This window comes from Drosophila guanche, unplaced genomic scaffold (genome assembly GCF_900245975.1).
Source record: "Drosophila guanche unplaced genomic scaffold, DGUA_6, whole genome shotgun sequence".
NCBI classification, from domain to species: Eukaryota; Metazoa; Arthropoda; class Insecta; order Diptera; family Drosophilidae; genus Drosophila; species Drosophila guanche.
In genome coordinates this window covers 17,247-33,359 of record NW_022995780.1, presented here as the reverse complement: position 1 = coordinate 33,359, position 16,113 = coordinate 17,247, and the positions used below count along the sequence as shown (strand labels likewise).

Below are 16,113 nucleotides of genomic sequence, written 5' to 3'. Positions count from 1 at the left end.
GAACCAGCTGGTAATATTAAATTGAACATCAAAATCGAGGAAATTGATTTTAGATCTAACGTATATTTTACGGTATATTTTAAAAATGAAAAAGGGTATTTTGGTATATTTTCGAAGCCCTCACGGTATATTGTATCGATTAATCCGCGGTCACACTGCAGACGGTATATATTTTGTCGATAATTCCGCTGTACACGTGAAAGCGGATTTCGGATTTTCCCGGATTTCATAAAGTAAGCGTAACAATAAATCAATTTCACCCATGAAATTCACGTTACAAGACCACCCGCCTTGCAGACATGTCCAAGGCCAAGGGAAAGAAGAAGGAGCGCTTCGATGACGACGACGAGCAGCCCGAGAAAGTGCTCGTCCACGAGAAAAAGCAGACCAACAAGAAAGCTGGCAAGAAGGGTAAACGTGGCGGTGGCGACTCCAGTGACGAGGAGCAGCTGCCAGCCAAGGTGAGTGGCGGCAACAACAGGGATGCCGAGGATCTGGAGAGTGTGGCCTCCTCCAATCAAAGCCGTCAGCAGCAGCAGCAGGCGAAGAAAGGTGCAAAGAAGGGAAAGAAGGGCAAGAGGAACGACGACTGGAGTGATGAGGATGAAAAGCCAGTGAAGAGTGCTGCTCCAGCGGCCAATGATGATGAGGATGATGACGAGGATGCGGCGATGCCTGTGGCCAAGGCCCCGACAAAAAAGCAGCCACAGGGCAAGAAGAATAAAAAGAACAAGAAGAAGGCTGCCGATGACTTCAGTGACGATGATGAGGAGCTCGAGCTCGAGCTCCAGCTGGAGGAGGATGACGATGACGAGGAGGAGGCACCTCAGATGATAGCCAAGCCCTCGGCCAAAAAATCCAAGAAAAAGCAACAGCAAAAGAACAAATTCGCGGAGAGCGAAAACGAGGAGGACGCAGATGATCTTGAAGCGGTGGAGGAGCCACCAGCAGCCAAGAAGTCCAGCAAGAAGCAGGCGAAAAAGTTGTCCATCAGCGAGGACGAAGAGAAGCTCGAGGATGAGCCCGAGAACGACGTCAAAGAGGAGAAAATCGCTGAGATTCTCAGTGAAAAAATTGCTGCCGTTGCACTCAAGGAGCCCGAAGTGGTAAAGGCAGAGCCCGAACCGGTGGCAGAACCCGAGCCCGAACCGGAGGATGAGGCGGATCCCGATCCCGACTCGGAGGAGGCCATACGCAAATCCAGCGAAGAGCCCTCAGAGGCCAAAGAGAAGAAGCTCACGCACAAGGAGAAAAAGAAACAAAAGAAACAGCAGGAATACGAACGACAAATGGAGCTGATGACCAAAAAGGGCGGCGCCGGACATTCGGACTTGGACAATAACTTTACCATGTCGCAGGTGCAAAAAACAGCCGGCCAGCAGGCGGCCCTCGAGCATGCTGTTGATATTAAAATTGAGAATTTCACAATATCAGCAAAGGGTGAGTCATCAATTCGTTTGTATTTAGGATCTCCAATTACTGATCTCTGTCTCTCGCGCAGGCAACGATCTGTTTGTGAATGCCAATCTATTGATTGCCCATGGCCGTCGCTATGGCCTGGTGGGACCCAATGGACATGGTAAGACAACACTGCTGCGTCACATAGCCACACGTGCCTTTGCCATACCGCCGAACATTGATGTGCTGCTGTGCGAGCAGGAGGTGGTGGCCACCGACAAGACGGCCATCGAGACGATACTCGAGGCGGATGTGCGTCGCACACAGACGCTGAAGAAGTGCGAGGAGCTGGAGAAACAGTTCGCCAACGGCGATATGAGCATCCAGGAGGAGCTGAACGATATCTTTGCGGAGCTAAAGGCCATTGGCGCGTACTCGGCGGAGGCCAGGGCGCGTCGCATATTGGCCGGTCTTGGGTTTAGCAAGGAGATGCAGGATCGTCCCACCAACAAGTTCTCGGGTGGCTGGCGTATGCGCGTCTCGCTGGCCAGGGCATTGTATTTGGAGCCCACGCTGCTGATGCTCGATGAGCCGACAAATCACTTGGATCTGAATGCCGTCATTTGGCTGGACAACTATCTGCAGGGCTGGAAGAAGACGCTGCTGATTGTCTCCCACGACCAGAGTTTCCTCGACAATGTCTGCAACGAGATCATCCATTTGGATCAGAAGAAACTGCAGTACTACAAGGGCAACTACTCAATGTTCAAGAAGATGTACGTGCAGAAGCGTCGCGAGATGATCAAGGAGTACGAGAAGCAGGAGAAGCGTTTGCGCGAGCTCAAGGCTCACGGCCAGTCGAAGAAGGCGGCCGAGAAAAAGCAAAAGGAGACGCTCACCCGCAAGCAGGAGAAGAACAAGACGAAGCAGCAAAAGGACGAGGACGAGGGCCCACAGGAGCTGCTCGCCCGCCCCAAGGAGTACATTGTCAAGTTCCGTTTCCCGGAGCCCTCGCAGCTGCAGCCACCCATTCTGGGTGTGCACAACATTACGTTCGCCTTTGCCGGCCAGAAGCCGCTGTTCATCAAGGCCGATTTTGGCATTGATCTGAGCAGCCGTGTGGCCATTGTCGGGCCCAATGGCGTGGGCAAGTCAACGTTCCTCAAGCTGCTGCTCGGCGAACTGGAGCCGCAGCAGGGGGAGCAGCGCAAGAATCATCGACTGCATGTGGGCCGCTTCGATCAGCATTCGGGAGAGCATCTGACGGCCGAGGAATCGGCTGCCGAATATCTGCAGCGGCTCTTCAATCTGCCGCACGAGAAGGCGCGCAAGGCACTGGGCTCCTTTGGCCTGGTCAGCCATGCGCACACCATCAAAATGAAGGATCTTTCGGGTGGCCAAAAGGCACGCGTCGCCCTCGCCGAGCTGTGCCTCAGTGCACCCGATGTGCTCATCCTCGATGAGCCCACCAATAATCTGGACATTGAGAGCATTGACGCGCTGGCCGAGGCCATCAATGAGTACGAGGGCGGCGTCATTATAGTCTCCCACGACGAGCGACTCATCCGCGAAACCGGCTGCACTCTGTACGTGATTGAGGATCAGACAATTAACGAGATTGATGGCGAGTTCGATGACTATCGCAAGGAGGTGCTCGACTCGCTCGGCGAGGTCGTCAACAATCCCAGTGTGGTGGCCAATGCAGCGGTGCTGCAATAGCCGTCGTACCCGTCCCCCCCGTCACTCCCTTCAATCGTGTGTCTCAAGCCTAGTCCCTGGCCATGTCCCGGGCCCCCTGTCTCTGTTGATTATGCCTCATTGTTAATGGATTATCCGCTAGTTAGCCTTTTTATACCACATATATAAATAAACAATTAACAAATTGAGAGACAACAAAAAAGTTTCCTTAAATGTTATACTTTAATTCAACGAAAAATACATTAATTATGGGCTCAAACTGCTGGATTAGCCGCTGCGGTAGAACGATTTAACATTGTTCAGCAAATGTGCAGCGCCGTTGTAGCCATCCGCATCAAAATCAATGTTCTCGCCGCCAAATTCAATGACCTGCAAGCAGAGAGGAAAAGGCGTCACAGGAAAAAGTAGCAAGAATATAGTGAATAGTTTTGTTTGAGTTTGAAAATAGAGCCTACCTCCTTGCCCCGTATGGTATCGGCACCGTGAGGCACACCAATCACCTCGACCCAAGCACCCTGGGCCGCATCCAGATCGGTGGACAGATTGATGCGCAGCTTATGATTGTCTGTGGAACTGGCCAGCAGCGTGGAGCCGGCGACACTCTCCACGCGCACCATAATACTGACGGTCTGGCCGGCAAACTGTTTCAGCATGCTGCCGTTGATGATTGAGCGTGGATCAAAGGGTTCCATCATTTTGGTTTAGTTTTTAATTTAGTTTACAAATGAAAATTGCGAAATTGCTGCGACAACAAGAAAGAGCGCCAAACAGTGTGACCGTGGTGGCTACAATGAAAATACTGCTGAGTCGATAAGGTAAATATCAATTGAAGTTATTCAAAACATGTCTTGCCAAACTTGTGTTTTGTGTTGGTGACCTACAAACTCTCTTTTTCTTTGTGGTGATATAATAATAAATTACATAATTGCATTCTCACTACGCTCCATTTCACGCAGATTTACGTTAAAAAAAAATGTTGTTGATATGTAGCAAATTTGTAGTTAGCGAGTGGTTAGTGTGTCAAAAAAAAATTGTAGTGTTGTACATCCATTTGTTAACCCATTTTTTAAAGACAATACACTAAAAAGACCCTTTAAAGTCCACTGATCTTGTATAAAATTGATGAATCAAACGGGTAAAACTATAAGTTTGGTGTTGAAAGTCCCAACTTGCTTGTTAAATTAGATAGAAAAGCATAATTGGGGAATATGATTTTTCTCGGTATATTTACGGCATATTATGAAAGTGAGAAGATATACTTCTTAGCGCCAGACGGTATACCTAATCGATAAATCCCCGGTCACACTGTTTGCGTGCCGTGCGAACAACGGGACCATGACAGTAACAGCTGGCCGCGCTAATTAGAAAATGGAACAGATTTTGTGTGTACATAATGCATAATACAAACAAATACGCGAGAATTTTTTGGTGTTTCGTGTGAAGTTTGACAAATTGATAAGTGAGTGGCCAGACGGGAGTAGTACGCATATTCGCTCCGGTCATCAAATCGGACACACAAACAAACACACACACGAACACGCAGAGTTTTGTAATAAGACGAGAGTGTCCGCGATAGAGAAGAGTCTGGAAGTGAGAGCCGCCCCTCGATAATTACACACACACAGTCACACAATAGTAATAGATCCTCCTACTCCTCCTTCTGCACGTACCGCGCACTGGAAACAAAGGAAAATTTCAAATAAAATTGGAAATGCAAATGTAAAATGAATGACGAGGAGAACGCCAACAATGTACTCGCCATCGAGGGGCAGAGTACGGACCAGTTAACCAGCCATGCGACTCCCTCCCGCATCCGCCTGCCCATTGTGGGCATGACATGCCAGTCCTGCGTGCGGAACATACAGGATCACATTGGCAAGCGATCGGGGGTGCTCGTGGCTCGGGTGGTGCTCGAGGAGCATGCCGGCTACTTTGACTACGATGCCAGCCTCATCGATCCGCCGCAGATAGCCGAAGCCATTGACGATATGGGCTTCGAGTGCAGCTACAACACAGCCCTGACCAATATTCGGGTGGTGGGCATGACCTGTCAGTCGTGTGTGCGGAATATCGAGGGGAATATTGGGACCAAGCCAGGCATCCAGCACATCGAGGTGCAGCTGGCGGCCAAGAACGCCCGCGTCCAGTACGATCCCAGTCAGCTGACGCCCGACCAAATAGCGGAACTCATCGATGACATGGGCTTTGAGGCGAGCGTGGCGGCGGCGGCCACCAGTGAGGGCAGCAACAGTCGTCCGTCCACCCCGAAGACCAACAGTGCCGCCGCCCCCTCGCCCAGGCAGTCGCCCCGCAGGGAAACACAACCGGAGAAGAAGCACGCACAGAATGGCACGGCCACAGCAATACCTGTGGAGCAGGAGGCACTCACAAAAGTATTCCTGCACATACGCGGCATGACCTGCGCCAGCTGTGTGGCGGCCATCGAGAAGCATTGCCGGAAGATCTACGGCCTGGACAGCATACTGGTGGCCCTGTTGGCCGCCAAGGCGGAGGTCAAGTTCAATGCGAATGTCTTGACGGCGGAGAACATTGCCAAGTCCATCACTGAGCTGGGCTTCCCCACCGAGCTGATTAACGAGCCGAACAACGGGGAGGCAGAGGTGGAGCTGGAGATTGGTGGCATGACCTGTGCCTCGTGCGTCAACAAGATCGAGAGCCATGTGCTGAAGGTGCGAGGAGTGACGGCTGCATCGGTGACGCTGATGACGAAACGCGGTAAGTTTAATCCCCATGGAAATCCAACAGACACCACGCGCTATTAAAATCCACCACACACACATGCATGGGCGTTCCAGTGCGTGTGTTGGTGGCATTCCACAAATGCAATTGATGTCTCGAGCCCCGATTATATAATAATAAGCCCAAGCAACCAACTTGGATCTAGAGCACCTGGCACGCCACCAACAGCCGGGGCACCTGTTGAGTATTCCTCCCCCTTCCCTCAACCCACCACCCACTAAACGCCCAATTGAAACAGTTGGCAGAATTTTTGTTGTGGCAGCAGACGCAGAGGTTCCCATGTAGTATGTGCTGGAACTCGTTTTCGTGTCACAGACAGAGGCAATTGAACACTGAAACCAGAGCTCTGCAATTAATTGTTTTTATTGTCAAATGATATGGAACGTGTTGTGTTTGTTTGCAATTGCAATTGCTTTTTGTTCAAGGTAAAATTCATACAAACAAAACATACAAGGTGCAATGGGTACAGGGTGAGGAATGTCCCAGAATCTGTAATGAGAGAGAGGCAATAGGTTCTCCTCATCTCTCATTAATACTCAGAAAGAATCCAGATTAGAGTATTTACACGTGTGTGTGTGAGTGTAAGTATATTGAAGTACAGCTATCTGGGTTAGTGAACGCTAGCCTCAGTGCGTGGGACAGGAACAGCGGGAAACGGGAGCGGCAGAGCAGTGATTATCTCACGAGTGAGTGGGGGAGAGAGAGTGCAAAAGAGACCTATTCATAGAGAGAGGATGACTGATTGCAATGAGAGAAGAATGCGGGTAGGGCCGATTGCCTTAAGAGTGAGCGCGACTTTACATTGAAACACAATTAAATAGGATCAAAAAACGATTAAATTTGTTGTTGTTCATTACAAGCTGCGACCAACAAAGCATAATGCGTGTGTGTGTGGGAGTGGAGGGTGCGTTCTTTGTTCCCATTGCTCGTGATTTGGCAATCGAAGTATTGAAAGTTAAAAGACCCCTACTCCGCTGAGTCTCAACAGCAACAACACACGCCAGCGCATAAGCCTTGAAATCAAAAGCTCAACTTTTGCTCGAATCAAAAGCAAATAATAACAACAAAGACCAAACGAAAAGTGAAAGAGCCTCTCAAGCATCGTACAGCAGCGGGCCAAATAATTGGCAGCACTTAGGAGCTGTTTCCCACAAAGAAAATAAAAACAGCATATTATTATAGTAAAAGTAAAACCGGTCAGGTCTTAATCTTTCGATCACTAGCAGACCGAGCTATGTACATTCATTACTGTTATTGTTGCAAATATGACTAATATTTTTACCGCCACTGTCTGCTCTCGAAATATAAATAATCACTCCATTGTCTGGGGCGAAAGAGAGAAGTATGTAGATGGCTTCGCCTCCCCCCTTCCTGCAACTCCGGCTGCCGCTGACGCTCTTGTTGTTTACATGCGTGACCACGAACCGAAGACATTATTTCCAACATTTCCAACCCAACTTACACTTCCAGTGCCATTCACCTTCCACTTTGATTTACAGCTTTTTTTTGGAGTCTGCCTTTGCCTTGTCTCTCGCAGATTTCCATTCCAAATTTCTGCCCTGCCCGATTATGCAATGGGGTTTAGCAAACTTAACTTGATCCACAAACCGTTTTCAAATTCTTGTTTCCCCTTGAAATCCGCTTTGCGTACGTGCGGCGGCGACAAAACAGCAAATATAAAAGTAAAGCTTATACCAGCGTATGGAAGATATAATTATGATTGCAATAAAACTGGTTTCCATTCGAATGCCTTTACGTATCGTTGTATGTATGTAGCTTTCCATATTTTTCCTCACTTTCATTTCACACGGAGTAAATAGTGAAACAGGGCTAGATAGAGAACAGGACAGACAAAAGATCGCACAATTATCTCACTCTTGCGCGCTTTGCTAAGGGAATTTAAGGAAGTCTCACCTTATCGTAACTCTCTCGCAACGACACTTTGTTTGTACACATTTCATAATAGTTTCACGCTCATTTCTAATGACGAGTTATACATATATGTACATACTCTTTTCAGTGGGAACTTCGTGGAATTTCCATAATTTTACTTTGTCATAATGATAGATTTGATGGATAAGATAGGTAGAAATCCGGATGGGATAATGGATAAAATAGGGTCTCACGAGGGAGAAGGGAACAAAGCATGCGGTATCACAATGGGCCGAAACCGGCCTAGGTGTGTCGGGTCTCTGGCAACCCCGACAGCCGCCTCAACCTAACCTAACCTAGGTAGAAATGTACATCTACAAAGATCAGTCAACTATTTTCCAGATTTTCCTGACTTTCAGAGACCGTTCACAATGTTCTTTGGACTTTCCTGTCCCTCATCTATGTATTTTCAGTATCTCTAGGTTTAATCTGGTAATCTTTTTTCTATTATTGAATTTATATGTGATGTACAATATGTATGTATGATGTCTTGAATTGTAGCATGCCCCATGTTTGTGTGCATTCCAAATCGGAGCAGAGCTACTAATCATACCTTTATAATTAGACTCGTGAACATCGTGAAACTGGTCATGTTAGTTCCAGTTAGTTTTCTTTGCGATTTATTTGCTCTTTGTTTCAGTTAGTGTTCCACTTTAACTTTAACTTGCACTTGGGCTTTTGTTTGCTGCTTGTTTTTCAACTCTGGCAGTTCGGTAGTCGAAATTGGTCTTGTACAATTGTTGGGTAAAACATATGTTTACCTACCGCCGATGCTTATCAGATGGGGCGAGAAGTCGTAGCAGCGTCGATAAGTGACGACGACGACAACGACACGACGCTGCTGCTTGGAAACAACACAAACAAACAAATATGTGTGCTGCCAGAAAGAGGGGCAGAGGGGCAATTCAAATTGAAAATGTTCTAAAATTGTATCAACGAATCGCAAGCGATAAGATGCGAAAAAACTAAAACGAACACCAACCAAAAACACACACACAGATACAAATATAGGAACTGTAATCTGTAAGTCTTTGTAGTTGGGGGATTGGGTCGGCGAGTGTCACCGGCATTTTGGCCATCGGAAGATTGATCGATGATCATTATCGATGATAATTAGCATTAATTGTCACTCTTCCACTGGAGATAGCAAACACTATTTTATCTATGCATATAATCCTAGTACGATTTTTGCACACGAACACCTCTAGCGATGCAGGGCCTCTGTCTCTGATTGACCTGCTCATTGAACTATAACTAAGTTATCGTCTGTGACCAGAATTGATTTCCTATTGTACATTTTTACATATGTACAAATCTTGTGATTGATGAATGTGAAATACTTCTGCGATTTGCTAAAAAATCGAAATCCATCGAAGACTATCGATAACTATCGATTACAATCTGGATTTAGCTTCTCAAGCTACTCATCCCATTTATAATCGCAACAAAGAGTGTTTGCAGAAAGGTTAACGATGACCACGAAGAAAAAACTCTATATCCGTGTGTATTTATAATCTTTATGATTCTATACTTTACTAGATATTCGCGAGTGCTGTTGGAGCTACAACTGTGGCCTCGGCAACCTAACGGAACAGCCAAGCGGCGGCACTTTCCAAGTTCCAGTCCTCTTTGGAGAGGACACTGCGCGCACAATTCTCTTCCACGCCCATATCCTTGAGATGTTGAATTTTGGCATCACAATCGGGAAAAGAATGCGGTCCGCCGGCGTACGCGTTCGTCCAGTGCTCAGCGGTCATCTGAAACATATCGTAGTTTCTCAGGAACTGACGACCAACCACAGCGTCCTGGGGATCATCGGGCTCGGCAGAGCCCAGCAGGGATTGCACGGACAGCAAAATGGTGCGCAGGGACATGGCCGCAGCCCAGTTGGACTTGAGAATGTCCAAGCATATGGTGCCAGTCATCGATGAGACGTTGGGATGCCAGATGGGAGTTACAAAACGAACCTTTGGCGGTCTAAAGGGATAATTGTGCGGCATCTTAATATCCAGCACAAACTTCCCACCTCCGTATGGTGTGTCTGGGGGCCCAGCTATCTCGCCGCGCAGCTCTGTCCAATTGTCATTGACGAGTTCGATCTTTATGGAACACTGCGTGATCACCTCGCTGCTCATGACCTCCTGGAATTCTCGCTTAATACGAAACAATGCCAAATCCTCCATGATGGTTGCTGTAGGTTCTATAGTTCTCAAATATCTTCAAAAGTTGTTGCGCAGAATTCGGTTGCCGAATGTTGGAATTTGTTTACTGAGAATTTAAGTAATATTTGTACGTACTACTGACACGAAATAAGAAGATTTTGTGAGTTTTTGTAATGTTTTGCAACTGACTTGTAAGTCTAACTGCTACGATTACAGATTTATCAACACTCTCCTACAAACAATCAGTTTGCATTCATTCTTTTTAATGTCTTCGAATATTTCCAATATTAATACGTTCTAATATATGGCCACATTTTCTCTCTGATGAGGTGGAAGACCCATCCACATTTCAGCATTTCTTGAATTTCGATTTACTCAGAAAACGAAACAAAATCATTACAATGACACATTTTCTGTGAAGATTGGGTGTTCCCTTCGAACGGGGAACTACTCGTATTCATTACGGAACTACAGAGCAGATGTCCAAAGAGATTCGCAGTTTCAATTTTTTTGCGGCACTGGCAACATTTTAATTATCGACAGCAGCAGAACACAAGCAGAGTACTGTCGCTGCTGCTGCTCCCAGTGCAGTGGGGGATGATGGCAAGGTTGAAACATTATCTTATCGATGTTGGGTGGCTACAATTGCAAAGCAAACGGCTAACGATATTCCACGAATGGAAAGCGGGCCATGGAAGGTGCTTCTGGGCTCTGGCTTTGGAGTGGCTTTCGCTTCGATGCCAGCAGCCACATGCCAATGCAAATCCCAGCCAGAAAATAATCTGCCTGCCTCCGATCCCGATCTCAGTTGGAACCGGTTGGGGGGCTCGCAGCATGCTCCAGTTTCCACTTTCCAGTTTCCAATTGGAGAGCCGGCATTTGTCCATTTCTAAAATTAAAGTATGTACATGTCGGGCATAAAATGGATAACAGCAGCCAGAAATGGCAGTCTGTGATTCTATGATGAAATTTAGCTTGTACATACAAATAATCGTGCTGGAAATGATCGTTGAAAGTACATATGTATGTGTGCTTGAGATAAGGAACAATAACTAGCGAAAACTATGTAAATGGTAGAAATAAACCTCTTAAAGACATAGGGGATTGTACGTAAGAGTGCAATGTTTAATGTTTTAATCCAAACAATTCCCTTAACAGTGACAGTGATTCATTCTTTCAATTTATATACCTGAAGATGTAGCTAGCCAAAGTTCAAGTTTTCCATTATTTGTCATCATATTTATGTGGCTGTAGCTGTGGCACTGTAGCTGAACTCCGAAAAAACATAGTCACATGATAACCGCTACTGTAGTTACATTTCCAACTCTTCCCACCAACAAATTGCTCCCTTTGTCTCTTAGAACTGCAAGCTTCATCATCTTAATGACCACCACTGTAATAATGTAAGAGGAATATTTACTTTTTATGCCCTCTACTGTCAGCTGTACATGCAGAACCTGTTGCACTTTTAATGCCCGCTACTGTCAGCGGTAGATGCTGGGCCTACTGCACTCAGCTGTGCATGCAGAGCCTGCCACACTATTTTCGTCCACTATTGTAACCACACATGCATCTGATGACCGCTTCTGTACTCACTCACTCTCTCTTTCTTCCGTTTGAAGGAAAATTCCGCTACAACACCGAGGACACGGGTCCGCGGAGCATCTGCGAGGCGATCGAGGGTCTTGGATTCGAGGCCAAGCTGATGACGGGCCGCGACAAGATGGCCCACAATTATCTGGAGCACAAGGAGGAGATACGAAAGTGGCGGAACGCATTCCTCGTCTCTCTGGTCTTTGGTGGTCCCTGCATGGTGGCGATGGTCTACTTCATGCTGGAGATGAACGACAAGGGGCACGCGAACATGTGCTGCCTGGTGCCGGGTCTCTCGATGGAGAATCTGGTTATGTTTTTGCTCTCGACGCCGGTGCAGTTCTTTGGCGGCTTTCACTTCTATGTGCAGTCGTACAGGGCCATCAAGCACGGCACCACCAACATGGATGTCCTCATCTCGATGGTCACCACCATCTCCTATGTGTATTCGGTGGCGGTGGTCATTGTCGCCGTCCTCCTGGAGCAGAACAGCTCACCGCTGACGTTCTTTGACACGCCGCCCATGCTGCTAATCTTCATCTCGCTGGGACGATGGCTGGAGCACATTGCCAAGGGCAAAACATCAGAGGCGCTGTCCAAGCTGCTCTCCCTGAAAGCCGCCGATGCCCTGCTGGTGGAGATCTCTCCGGGCTTTGACATTGTCAGCGAGAAGGTCATCTCCGTGGACTATGTGCAGCGTGGGGACATACTCAAGGTGATTCCTGGCGCCAAGGTGCCAGTCGATGGCAAGGTCCTCTATGGCCATTCGACGTGCGACGAGTCCCTCATCACGGGCGAATCCATGCCGGTGGCCAAGCGCAAGGGGGCCGTTGTCATCGGTGGCTCCATCAATCAGAACGGTGTACTATTGGTCGAGGGTACGCACACGGGAGAGAATACGACGCTCGCGCAGATCGTGCGTCTCGTAGAGGAGGCGCAAACGAGCAAGGCGCCCATTCAGCAGCTGGCGGATCGCATTGCCGGCTACTTTGTGCCCTTTGTGGTGGTTGTGTCCAGCATAACGCTAATCACATGGATAATCATTGGTTTCGCGAATCCTGATCTGGTGCCCGTGGCCATGGAGCACAAGATGCACATGGATCGGAATACGATAATCGTTAGCTATGCCTTCAAGTGTGCGCTGAGTGTCCTGGCCATTGCCTGTCCCTGTGCCCTGGGCCTGGCCACGCCCACAGCCGTAATGGTGGCCACGGGCACCGGAGCCATCAATGGTGTGCTGGTCAAGGGTGCCACTGCATTGGAGAATGCGCACAAGGTAGGTTTTATTTCGAATAATTTCTCTAGAGTTGCTGCTAAGCAATTAGCTGTCCCTTTTCTTACAGGTGAAAACTGTGGTGTTTGACAAAACGGGAACCATCACGCACGGCACGCCGATGACCAGCAAGGTCACCCTGTTCGTGCCACCACAGGTGTGCAGCCTGGCTCGTGCTTTGACCATTGTGGGTGCTGCCGAACAGAATAGCGAACATCCCATTGCCTCGGCCATTGTGCTCTTTGCCAAGGATATGCTGAGCGTGGGACCAGTTGGCACTGCACAGCAGGGCGGCAATTTCGGCAAGAGTTCCCACTTTCAGGCAGTGCCTGGCTGTGGCATTCGTGTGAGCGTGTCCAACTATGAACATACGCTGCGACAGGCCTGCAATGCGGAGCGGATCATCAACTATGAGAATCTGTACCGCCAGCATCCACAGAGCTCCATCAATGTGGAGAATGGGGCCAGTGTGGAGCATTTAATGCTACAGCGGGATGTGCGCAAGTCCATGGAAGTGGCTCAGCAGCAGCTGCTGGCCCTCGAGGGCGTTGTCGGAGTGGAACAGAAGCTTATCGATGGCCCGGAGATACAAGTGCTGATTGGCAATCGCGAGTGGATGCAGCGCAATGCCATTGAGGTGCCGCTGGAAATTGGCGATTGTATGACGCACGAGGAGCGCAAAGGACACACGGCAGTGCTGTGTGCGTTGAACGGACAGCTGGTGTGCATGTTTGCCGTCTCGGATATGGTCAAGCCGGAGGCACACTTAGCCGTGTACACGCTCAAGCGAATGGGCATCGATGTGGTCCTGCTGACGGGCGACAACAAGAACACCGCAGCGAGCATAGCAAGAGAGGTAGGAGGACTTAGCCATAAAATAATTCATCTGAATCTTAATTTGTTTTACCTTTTCCAACAGGTTGGCATACGCACTGTTTATGCCGAGGTGCTGCCATCCCATAAGGTGGCAAAAATTCAAAGGATTCAGCAGCGCGGCATACGCGTGGCCATGGTCGGGGATGGTGTTAACGATAGCCCAGCGCTGGCGCAGGCCGATGTGGGCATCACGATAGCCGCTGGCACAGATGTGGCTGCCGAGGCCTCGGACATTGTTCTGATGCGCAACGATCTGCTGGATGTTGTCGCCTGCCTGGATCTCTCGCGGTGCACAGTGCGCCGCATACGCTATAACTTTTTCTTTGCCAGCATGTACAATCTGTTGGGCATACCGCTGGCCAGTGGGCTCTTTGCCCCGTACGGTTTCACCCTGCTGCCGTGGATGGCCTCGGTGGCCATGGCGGCGAGTTCGGTGAGCGTTGTGTGCTCCTCGCTGCTACTGAAAATGTATCGCAAGCCGACGGCCAAGACACTGCGTACGGCCGAGTATGAGGCGCATCTGGCCGCCGAGCGGGCGCGTCGCAATGGCTCATCATCGGAGTCGGAGCTGGACAATCTGTCGCTGCATCGCGGACTCGACGATCTGCCCGAGGTCGGTGGCAAGCGCTTGGCCTTTAAGCGTTCCAACACTTCGCTCATTTCGCGCATTTTTATGCAAGGAAACGGCGCCATTGGCGGTCACTCATCGACGGACAAGCATGAGGAGGGACTACTCGATGCCGAGGATCAGTACGAAGGACGCACCAAAATCGTGAAAAGTCGCTACCTGAACGACAGCACAGAGCTTCAAAAGCTGTGAATGGAAAGCCCACACGCAGGCCCAAAGGACAAAACAAATTTGCAGTGTAATAAATTTGTGTAAAGTGAACTGGAAATTACGAATGAGACATAATATAATACATATGTGTATATAGTATATACAAAGTACATATAGAGCATATATGTACATGCCCCCATATACACACCTAATGTTTATTCAATTTTTGTATTTACCAACCGACTCCATCGATACCCACATCCCCAGCGATCCCCTCATCATTATAATTGTTATATCCCGCGCGTATTTTTTTGCTTCCATTATCCAGTTCTGTTTTTTTTCCCCCATAAATATTAAATGCCTTTATATTATTATGTTTTTTTGTTTAATATCTTAAGTTATTTTGTACTATTATTAAGTTCATCTGAACAAAGGACAGGTCGAGACATTGAAAACATGAAACTATTGTTACTTATTGTTAATTTTGCACGATCATTAAACCAGTAATTAAATAACTATGTATGTATGTATGTACATCTGTTTGCAAGGCAGAAATATATTTAAACCGCAGATAATGAACGCATTTTCGAGTGGGTTATGGGATACATTCGTTGGGGCCATGGATTGGACTCCAACTAGGAGTATGGCTAGGAGAAAAGTTGAATAAACCGCAAGGAATACTTCGCCACATGGCACGTACCAATGCCATGCCTATGCGTCCCTAGAATGTCCTTGTTCTTTGTGCTCTGCTGAAACTGAAACTGAATAATAAAATGTTCTACACGGGAGCTTCAATGCATACAGTTTGTGACTTTATTTGACTTATTTCTTCTTCAAATGCCTGCCTTCCATGAACAGTTTATTTTTATTTGAATTGGCCCATCAGATACGCGCATCTGCATGGTGTGGACACGGCCGTTGCTCATACCCAGACTCTCGGTTGTGTCCCCATTGTCGAGGAAGTGAATGGCGTCCATGGTGACATTTGCCAGCATTGTGGTGGCTTTTTCAACCATTGAACAACCAAGCTCAATAATATCAGCGACTACTTTCGGGATAATGCATTCCTGGTTCGACATCTTGCACCTGGAATTTCTAGATGAAACAGAAAAGGAGAGGCCTTTTCCCTTTAGCCGTTGCACATGCGCTTTCGAATGTTTTGCTACTTACTGTTCTATTTAATCAAAAGAAGCTAACTATGCTCCGCTCGTTTTGGTTTTAGTTTGTTTGTTTTGGTAAATTTCCAAGAAATCCGAATTTCAAGGCGCTCGGCTTTGATTTGTTTTGAATGCAGCCCTGTGTATATCGATAGATATTCGAGTAGATACTTAAATATCGCGTGAGCCGACTCATTTTTGCTTTCATTTTTGATCTTTTGCTTCTGTTCTGTTTTCTAATTAATATTTTAATTCAATTAAATGCCTACAAATTGATTCATTTTCTATGAACTTTCCAGTTAAATCTGTCTCAGTCCCAGAATCCATTCACTGTTGTACAACGTTCCAGTTTAAATTGGGCTTTTGGACTCGATGTTTGAAATTCAATAAACTGCCATTGATATGTACTTGCACAGGTCAAAACTGAAATTTAAATAAATATATAGCCACATCACTCAAATATAAAGTAAACTCATATATCCATTC

General features: G+C 47.5%; 4 protein-coding genes and 1 long non-coding RNA gene across 7 annotated transcripts; 2 read left to right on the top strand and 3 right to left on the bottom strand.

Moving 5' to 3' along the window:
• The first annotated feature begins 160 nt into the window (after window positions 1-160).
• On the top strand, window positions 161-3,298 carry LOC117591419 (ATP-binding cassette sub-family F member 1). The gene is made up of 3 exons (XM_034284674.1): window positions 161-233; window positions 298-1,440; window positions 1,502-3,298. Exons 2-3 carry the CDS (start codon window positions 300-302, stop codon window positions 3,115-3,117), a joined length of 2,757 nt encoding a protein of 918 aa, XP_034140565.1. The 5' UTR covers window positions 161-233; window positions 298-299; the 3' UTR covers window positions 3,118-3,298.
• Window positions 3,299-3,304: 6 nt separating this feature from the next.
• On the bottom strand, window positions 3,305-7,535 carry LOC117591428 (replication protein A 14 kDa subunit A). 2 transcript variants are annotated; one of them, XM_034284690.1, is made up of 3 exons: window positions 7,520-7,535; window positions 3,552-3,820; window positions 3,305-3,465 (listed from the first exon to the last, which is right to left on the bottom strand). In XM_034284690.1, exons 2-3 carry the CDS (start codon window positions 3,789-3,791, stop codon window positions 3,364-3,366), a joined length of 342 nt encoding a protein of 113 aa, XP_034140581.1. In that variant the 5' UTR covers window positions 3,792-3,820; window positions 7,520-7,535; the 3' UTR covers window positions 3,305-3,363. The 2 variants fall into 2 exon arrangements, with proteins under 2 accessions (XP_034140581.1, XP_034140579.1); XM_034284688.1 differs by lacking the exon at window positions 7,520-7,535 and having other exon boundaries at window positions 3,552-3,877.
• On the top strand, window positions 4,410-14,973 carry LOC117591417 (copper-transporting ATPase 1). The gene is made up of 4 exons (XM_034284670.1): window positions 4,410-5,832; window positions 11,573-12,819; window positions 12,887-13,672; window positions 13,736-14,973. Exons 1-4 carry the CDS (start codon window positions 4,821-4,823, stop codon window positions 14,510-14,512), a joined length of 3,822 nt encoding a protein of 1,273 aa, XP_034140561.1. The 5' UTR covers window positions 4,410-4,820; the 3' UTR covers window positions 14,513-14,973.
• Window positions 9,310-10,147, bottom strand: LOC117591427 (ubiquitin-conjugating enzyme E2-22 kDa-like). Its single transcript, XM_034284687.1, has one exon. It carries the CDS (start codon window positions 9,969-9,971, stop codon window positions 9,372-9,374), a length of 600 nt encoding a protein of 199 aa, XP_034140578.1. The 5' UTR covers window positions 9,972-10,147; the 3' UTR covers window positions 9,310-9,371.
• LOC117591430 lies at window positions 14,786-15,736 on the bottom strand. 2 transcript variants are annotated; one of them, XR_004574393.1, is made up of 3 exons: window positions 15,641-15,736; window positions 15,273-15,590; window positions 14,786-15,225 (listed from the first exon to the last, which is right to left on the bottom strand). It is a non-coding gene; the product is annotated as an uncharacterized LOC117591430 (long non-coding RNA). The 2 variants fall into 2 exon arrangements; XR_004574392.1 differs by having other exon boundaries at window positions 15,273-15,565.
• Window positions 15,737-16,113: the final 377 nt, after the last annotated feature.